Below are 9,021 nucleotides of genomic sequence, written 5' to 3'. Positions count from 1 at the left end.
TCTCAGGCAACTTCAATGCAAATATGGCAGAGCAACTTTTCCTGGGAAGTAATTGCTGCACAGGACTTTTTTCGGTGGTTGAATTCGAGCTGAAACAACCAGACAGGAGAATAAACAGAAATAGGATTCTGGGGCTAATTAAAGGTCAATTATAGTTGTGCCAAGTGCACAGTGGCTGATTCATAGCACTGGCATCGAGTACGTGCACATAATAGCAGGCTTCAATATGTGTGTGTGTGTGTGTGTGTGTGTACGTGTGTGTATCGAGCGACCTCGAAGCCCATCGCTATTGTCTGACAAGGGCTTAGTCTCTGGGGGCCAATAGTTTGGGGCTTCCAGTGTAGACAGAACATATACGGACCAAGACTCCATCTTCCATTTGCCGTACAGCGTTTACAATCCCACCAGTCATCACTCGATATTTCTGTAGGTGTAAAAGTATTGAGTGTCCTTCGCCTTCAGATTCCTCAAATTCACATTTAGCGAATGTTATTAGTGTTTTTTTTTTATTGAGTAATGCAGCAGCACATACATGGATTCAAACTAGATCTCCAATTCTGTCTTTAACCTTGAAAGCAGATCAATAATAATAAATAATAGTTTAATAAAAGTAAATAAGTGAAGGTCCCAATCTGCAAAATGAGTGAGTTAACTTTAATATAGGTCTACATTTAACTGAAATATTAATAATTACTCCAAATAAATTCAAATTGATTTCTTTCAATTGATCATTTTCTTCTCATGTTTTCCAATCATCTAAAATACACTTGCTCACTGCATGTACTGCACTTTTAACTACCTTCCATGACCAGTAGATGGCAGCAGATTCCATATTACAGTTACCATTAAACCCAGTTCAGCCTGCAGAGGCTTCACAGACTCGTCTGATACGTCTGAGTGTTTCGCTCCAACTTGTTGAAGAAGCAAAACAAGTCAGGGATTTTCTTTTTTTTGTCCACACATGCAAAGTCTCTGATTGGCTGGAAGTTTTGGAGTAGTTGTTCTTTCCTCTGCTGAACCTCCCCCTATAAAAACCTATGATGACATGAACGCTTCATTCTTTTGAAGTGCGCAACTTAGCAAAATTGATGGAATTACGGAGTTGGAAGAGGAAAAGTAAACTTTGACGCTGGATAAACTCTTGGAATATCACTTCTAATATATCAGAGTTAAGTCTGTTATTTCACAGTTGGGTTTGCTTTTCTCAGCTTTATCCTCTTTTCTAACGGTTTCTGAACTCGGGAGTTAAAGCGATCTTTTACGCACAGTTTGCGTCATGGTGAACTCGTGTCTCCAACTGAGCGGCTTCCTCACCAGCTGCCTCGGCTGGCTGGGCATCATCATCGCCACGGCCACCAACGACTGGGTGAACATGTGTAAATACGGGTTGAACACCTGCAAGAAGATGGACGAGCTGGGAGCCAAGGGACCCTGGGCGGAGTGCGTCATCTCCACCGGACTCTACCACTGCGTGTCCCTGACGCAGATCCTGGAACTGCCAGGTAAGAAACTGTTGGATTCTCACTTGATGTTGTGCAATCTTCTATAACAGCTCCTATTCACCAATGACACCCTTATTTAACTTCTGTTGTAACTTTAGGATTGATGAGTTTATTTTTCTGCTGTTATCTTTATTCCTTTTCATGTATTTATGTATTGTAGTGTGACCACAGGTTTGATATTTATATGTGTGTTTCCATAGCCTACATCCAGACCACTCGGGCCCTGATGATCACAGGTTCGATCCTGGGTCTCCCGGCTGTGGGGATGCTCCTCATGTCCATGCCTTGCATCAACCTTGGCAACGAGCCGCAGAGCTCCAAGAACAGACGCACCATCCTGGGAGGGGTCCTCATCTTCATAGTCGGTAAGAAGCCTAACACATAGGTCAGATCAACCTATTGGACAAAGCTTGAATCCTTAAAACTGAAAAAATGTAAATTATACATGCACTCACCAAGATTCACTCCGACCTTGTGACACTGACCTTTGCTATCCCCACCTCAAATGCTCTCGGGCTGCGGAGAGCAGAGGATGTTGGATATGACTGTCTTCTTCCTCCCTGGGGTGCGCACATATGCACATACTTACACACACACACACACACACACACACACACACACACACACACACAGACACACGTATATGTTCCTGTTCCAATGAACCCTTCCCCCCTAAATCCCACCACATTCCTCTCCTCCACCTACTCTCATCCACACCCTGCTTTTGTCCTGCACCACATGGAAACTCGCCCCCCCACTGAATTGTCCACTTTTACTTTGCTCAAAAATAGTCAGCGCAGCAGCATTTTCCAGCGCACGTGTCCCTCAGATGAAACTTTCTGTCCTCATATTTGACTTTTTCCACTCCCCGTGTTTGTCACAGCAAAACTATTTCCAACTTCCAAAGCCGCCTACATCCCCCCCGAACGCAAACTTCTCCATATGTACAAATTAGCCGAAGCTGTTAAAGGTTTTTTGTCCCGAGGAACAATTTTAAGCCAGTTAGGATTTCGTGTGTTTGTGTGTTTGTTTACACAATTGCACAGCAAAATTAAAATCCACATGTCCTCCTGCCCTTCACTGCCTCTGTGCTGGCAGCAGAAAGGATGCCAGCGACAATTAGTTTGAGTTCAACTTTAATTATGTTTGTTTACCTCCTCTGAAGCATCCGTTGGGAAGCTTTCCATTCATTCCCCCGCTCCCCCCCCTCTCATTATAGTGCAGTATTCAAAATGTATTCGCCTGTAAATTGTCCTGCGTTGGCCTCTGAGGCCCGCTGGCAAAAATCCAAGTTGTACTACAGGAGATGTGTCTCTGTCAGGGGAGTTCAATATTTGTACAGGTCTTGAAAGAGGCTAAGCACTTCCTCTCTAGTTCAAGGCAAATATTTAATAACACCATTAAGCCTCCGCGCTCACAAATATTATCCTACACATTCTCTGTTTCAGCGCGTCGTTCTCCAGAGTCCCGCAATGAAGCGTACGAAAATATAATAAAACTCTTAACAGCTTGATGTTTTTGAAATGCTTCCCTCTATTCTCAATCTAACGTTTGAAGACATTGTCAAAACTGTTATCTTATCTGCAGGACAGTCACACTCAGGTCAGACAGTTTGTGCCCGACTCCCACAGTGACTCTGATTGTGAAGTTCTGACGACTCGCATTTTATCTGAATGGAAACTCAGAGGATGGAGTTCAAACACCGGCGTCTACTGCTTGGAGTTAAAAGAATGAAGTCATTGTTTCGTTAATTTCCATTATGTATCTGTACCTTTTTATTTAAATCACATATTATAAATATTTGTCTAGTTGAGCCTTAGTTACATACATTAGGGGAGATAGTGCTTTTAGCTGAACAATTTTGCTTCCTTTGTGTGTTGACATACAACAGGGATATGTGCACAAGAAATGTCTATTTGCACTATTTTGCATCCTGAGTGTCATTGTATAACATGCCCGTGCACGCAAGCACTATGCACATGTGTATCTGTTCTACTCAGCAGTATCATCTTGCATTTCAAATATCATCATACAATACTTTATGTTTGTTCATGCACACTTAGCAAGATTAGATCTACAGGTTGATTTAAGCGTCTCCATTTGGCATCCCACATCCAACAGATACATTCTGCTTCCACACTAATTATATTATCCCATATGTATGCTCATGTTGCATTATTTTGTTTTCCTTTTTTCAACTGTCTTCTGTCTCTGTGTCCTCAGCGTTGTGCGGGATGGTTTCCACGGTCTGGTTTCCCATCGGCGCTCACCAGGAGCACGGCCTCATGTCCTTCGGCTTCTCCCTCTACACCGGCTGGGTGGGCACTATTCTCTCCCTGCTGGGCGGCTGCATCCTCACCTGCTGCACGTCGGATTCCTCCTCCTCCTCCTCCTCCTCCTCCTACCAGGAGAACAACCGCTTCTACTATTCCAAACAGGGGGGCGGCAACCAGCCACCCGCCCCCTCCACCAATCACGCCAAGAGCGCCCACGTCTGAGCCGGGGGGAGATTGTGGATCCCTCGTGGAAGTGTAGGGGGACTGTAACTATAGTCTGTATATAGAGACCGATACACAAGGGCAGACAAACACACATTCACATTCAACACGAGAAGTATTAGATGCACACCTGTACTGTGAGAGGAGACACATTCACACACTCATTCATGTTGGTTTAAAGTAGAAGGGGAAATTGATGGATGAACACAAACACACACAGAAAGGAGACATTCACACATCCAGACACACACAGACCTGCAGCTCTTTTCCATCAGTGGATTGTTCTGTCCACCTCAGAGCTCGTCTTCCTCCGGCCTTCATCCCGAGGTCGGACTCAAACCACGAAGTTCCTAATCACCTGAGGTTCTCGTGGACTGAAATATCGATCTTCTATATCATTTCTATTTTTCTATTACGCATCTATCAAGGGGAAAATCTCATGAGCGGCTTCGTTGATGATTATGTTTTTAAATCCTGATCTATCGTTTTGATGAGAGCAGGGTATGACAGTGTTAACATTGTGTATTTTTTATTTTTTTCATTCCTATTGAACAACTCTCTGGTGCATTTTGCTTGGTGAGTGATGAAAAGAAAGGTGGCACTGGTTTTTTTATCGAGCTCCTCCAGGACGACAAGTTGAATGATGGGAGCTAAAAAATCCCAGGAGAGCTTTTTGCTTTAAATGTTTTACAATCTGTATTAGACCCTTAATATGTGCACTGACCTGGCAGCAATAACTTACGAGAGAAAACTTTCACCTTTTGTCCAGATTTGTCATTTTATAACTGGTCTCATCATCTAAAATCAACCTTACACATTCATCTTTGACTAACATGCTCTTGTTTTAGGTGTGGACACCAACCGAGAGACAAACCAGCAGCTTATCCTGTAACTATTTCTATGTTCCACTATTATGCGTTTAAAAAAAAAAATCAGTATTATATAGATTAGCTTCTCTTGAAGGAACGCGATGACTTGAATGTTCAGCTTCTCAGACGTGCTCTGAACGGCACAGATGGAACCCCCTGTATTCCCAACTGGATATAATTTATTGTTTCACCGATGTGCTATTGTTTGATTTTATACAATAAAAAAGATATGATGATAAAAAAAAACGCCTTTGTCTGGAGTCTGTCGCAGGGAGATGATAAGAGGTTCTCACGTCACACACTAGAGGGGGAGGATACGGGAACAACTTTGTTATGCCTTTTAATGCAGATTGGAAAATGCACGATTAGCAATTGTGTGTGTGTGTTGTGTTAATGTTTGTGTTAAACTAAGTCTGAGAACAAGGAGAAATTGTCGCTACTGTGTCATATCTGTTATATGACTCATTGGCCTCGAGTTAGGTCATCACAGAAGAGTGTGTCCTTATGGGTCTGTACACACTCACACACGCGCACACACACACACACACACACACACACACACACACACACACACACACACACACACACACACACACACACACACACACACACACATCATTTTGTCCAGTGTGTAGCTTTCCTGCTCAGATCAAGGTCACAGAGTCACGTCTCAGATATGACATGATACTCTGGAAACATTATGTGTCTCATTGTCCTCGGCTTATCTTCAAACACACAGAATCAGACGCACATCATTCTGTCACTTTACACTGTATCTCTGAATTTCCTGGCCCGCCTGTGTGTGCAGGTGTGTGTGTCTGTGTGTGTGTATGATCATGTAATTGTGTGCATTCCCTGTAATGTGATGCTGTTCCAGGCGTGGAGCCATCCAGTCCACAGGAGACCAGTGGGCGGGCCCTGTGGGCGGGCCGTGGGCAGCCAAGCTGTCCTGTGTTTCTGAAACGGAACTTGTAGTGTTGTGATATGATTTGCTAATCCATTGCTATGTCAGCAACAACAACAAAAAAGTTGTGTAAGAAGTTTGAAATCTGTTTTTCGGCCTTGTAACTCCGTGATATTCAGTCTTTTACAGCAATTATTATTTGATTAAGTATTTCCTTTTATTGTCTCGGGTATGCACGATGCGTCATCCTGTCTATTTCTACTTCGACCCGGAATACCACTCAGCAACACTGGGAGAACTGCCATGAACTTATCCCTTCTCACTGTCTGTGTGTGTGCGTGTGTGTGTGTGTGTGTGTGTGTGTGTGTGTGTGTGTGTGTGTGTGTGTTTGTGTGTGAGTGTGTGTGTGTGTGTGTGTTTCTGTGAAGCTGGACAGAGTAAAAATCACAGTAATACTCTTTGAGCAGTGAGTTTCTCAGTGAAAAGGGAGTGAACGTTAAGTCCTCCTATCAAAACACAGTAGTGCTCTGGTTTATCGTAGCTCCAGGCTGCTGGAGGTTTCATGGGGGGGGGGGGTGGATGGATGGATGATGTATTTCTCAGTGTTTCAGAGAGACACAAGAATTTGGTCACAACAACTTTTTGTTTTTATCGGTTAGATGTGTTTTGAATTTATATTCAAGGCCATTGAAATGATGCATGTGTGAATCATTTGTTTCACACAAGTGATTGTGCAACACCGCTCCCATGGGCAGTGAGTGTGGAGATTGTTAGCTTAGCTCAACATGCACATTGTGTGTCACTATCCTGACTCACAACCACCTGCTACCTACTGCACCAAACACCTGTAGAACCCACTGGTCGCTCATGTTGTGGTGGTTTCCACAAGAGGCTCTGCATGTGAAGAGGCTGTTAGCAGAACAAATGTGGCGACGCTGGTGAGCTAGTTCTGGCAGGCCAATCATGTTACATACATCATACCTCACTCTCCACAACCATCTATAGTACACACACCCACCTTATCATGTGGTCTATTTAACCAGAGAGACATTTCCCATCAACCCCTCTTGCTCGCACTGCTGCTGCAGTATTGCCACCAGTTGCTTCAGCCCCTCCACCACCCCAGCATCCACCTTTAGGCTCCAACGGGGGGGGGGGTTACAAGTATTTGGTCATCGCTCCCATCATTCCTGTGTAATGATATGGGGGAGTGATTAAGTTGGAGCCTAGACGCCAAACCCTAAATCTGTTGTAATGCTGCAATACATTTTTTGAACGTGAGTTGTTTGACCGGACTCTGTTTTCTCACTGCTGAGCCCAAATACAACAAAATCCTAAACTGCGAAAAACCACAAGAGAAGCTAAGTCTCCTCCTGAAGTCCGTCAACAACAAAAAGACGATATAGATCTGCTGTTGTTTGTCAATTTAAGGAGGGATTTTGAGATACATTTTTTAGCTCATCAGCCCCAAAAAGCACTTTGCTAGACCTCCATAAAAGACCCCAACAGCAGGGTCGGTCTTATAAACACAATATGTTGTTGTTTACTGAGTGATGGATTTACTCTGGTGCAGTGTGTTGCAGTTTCCTCATCGTTCATTGCTCTTCTCCTCCAGCAAGAGTTTGTGATCACCCTGGTCTTGAGCAAGATTAGACTAAAACAACTAAACAGAGTTCTTTGAAGCTTGGTGAGAGGATGTGGTTTACATCAATTTTAGAGGGGACTAATTTAAAAAGCCATATTTAGAGGACTGTTTTCAAGTGTGTGGAATTTGGGGCAGCTTGTTTGAATTTAGGGGGACTGTTGGGCCTTGGTTGGTATATGCCCTCTTCTGAGAGTCATTCTAGCTCAAAAGGAATTGGGACAATCAGTTTCTATATAAAACCAGTCAGTATTTCTCCTGTCACTAGATTTACCAACTTTTCTGGCCCTCTGGCAACAAAATCTGGCAACTTGGACAAATCTTTGTCACTTTTCATACAAGAGAGTGGCCATAACCATGAGGTCCTACTTTATTCCCCCCCAGGTTCACCTCTGTGTGTCTTAATAAGTGAGCTTCTAACTTTCTCCCTTTAACTTTCTCTGACATCACGGCACAGACGTTGTTTGTTGTTTGTGTGTTTGGTGATTTTTGTCCGAAGAAATCCTGGCTGACACTTGACAGACCAGAAAGCAATTCATTTATATGTAATATTTTTTAAGCAGTTTAGAAACTTTCTAGTGACATATATACTGAGGAATGAGTATTTTCAATCTGAAGAAAACCATGTGGGTCATACTCATTTCAAAATCATATTCTCCCCCTAAAAACGTCAATGATACAATTGCGTGATTATGTCATTTGTGTATTTGTCTTTGTGTGTGAATGAACGAGGAAACTTTTTTTTTGGTATTTGCAATTAATAACTTTCATTGTTGCATGGAAACGATATCAACAACTCAGCAAAAACAGTGCACTCAGGAGCAAAGTAACCACACGTATGGAAGAAAGCATTTTTAGAAAAACAAAAAAAACATTAAAAATAACGACATTATACAACTTTGTGTCAAAATATACAGAAGAGAAAAAACGAATATATCTAGAGTTGCATATAGAAGCCAATCTCGACGAGTCGGACACACACTGACTGGACACTCGGCCACAGCGAGCACAGAGCACAGGAAGAACATGGCACGTCTTCTCCGAGACAAAATCAACGACTTCAAAAGCAGCGGTGGCGCAATATCGATTATGTTTGTATTTCGACCCCTTTATAGAATTGTATTAAAATAGTTTCTGCTTGTTTTCTGTGGTTCTCTCACACCCAGACCTTCTACTGTCCTACTGACGGTCCTATTTCGAAATCCTTCAAAAGGAAAGGATTAAGATTCTACAAAGGAGTTTAGACTACGGTTGTTAAAAATATATCTTGAGCAGATTCTCCTGGGCCTCCTCAAGACTAAAGGACACAGAGTGAAGGCTGATTAAGCTCCGCCCTGTTCACACCTTCCCCCGGAGGGTCCGAGGATCACTAAACAGCTGTAGAAAAATACTTCTTCTTTTCGTCCCTCTTTCCATGTCGTACTTTTTCTCCCTCCCTCCGTGTCATATCGGCCGCTGGATGAGTCCAAACGAATACTTTCAACCGTTCAAAGAAATACAACTAGGATTTTTATTTTTAAATAACCATTGCACTATACGAGAGAAGAGAGAAAAGACGGTCTTCTTCTGATTAGTAGCTTATCAGCAGGAAGATTAGCTCTGTTGT

At 42.9% G+C, this 9,021-nt stretch overlaps 1 protein-coding gene across 1 annotated transcript; it reads left to right on the top strand.

Annotated features, from left to right (window-relative positions):
• Positions 1-1,075: 1,075 nt before the first annotated feature.
• cldn11a (claudin 11a) lies at positions 1,076-4,079 on the top strand. The gene is made up of 3 exons (XM_061082503.1): positions 1,076-1,502; positions 1,703-1,867; positions 3,726-4,079. Exons 1-3 carry the CDS (start codon positions 1,277-1,279, stop codon positions 3,998-4,000), a joined length of 666 nt encoding a protein of 221 aa, XP_060938486.1. The 5' UTR covers positions 1,076-1,276; the 3' UTR covers positions 4,001-4,079.
• Positions 4,080-9,021: the final 4,942 nt, after the last annotated feature.

This window comes from Limanda limanda, chromosome 12 (genome assembly GCF_963576545.1).
Source record: "Limanda limanda chromosome 12, fLimLim1.1, whole genome shotgun sequence".
NCBI lineage: Eukaryota > Metazoa > Chordata > Actinopteri > Pleuronectiformes > Pleuronectidae > Limanda > Limanda limanda.
This window is presented reverse-complemented; position numbering and strand designations above follow the sequence as displayed.

Bases quoted from the DNA above. Each gene is read 5' to 3' on its own strand.
- cldn11a (XM_061082503.1), top strand. From the start codon at position 1,277: ATGGTGAACTCGTGTCTCCAACTGAGCGGCTTCCTCACCAGCTGCCTC. The intron at 1,503-1,702 runs GTAAGAAACTGT...GTGTTTCCATAG, and splicing joins GCAGATCCTGGAACTGCCAG to CCTACATCCAGACCACTCGG. The intron at 1,868-3,725 runs GTAAGAAGCCTA...CTGTGTCCTCAG, and splicing joins GGTCCTCATCTTCATAGTCG to CGTTGTGCGGGATGGTTTCC.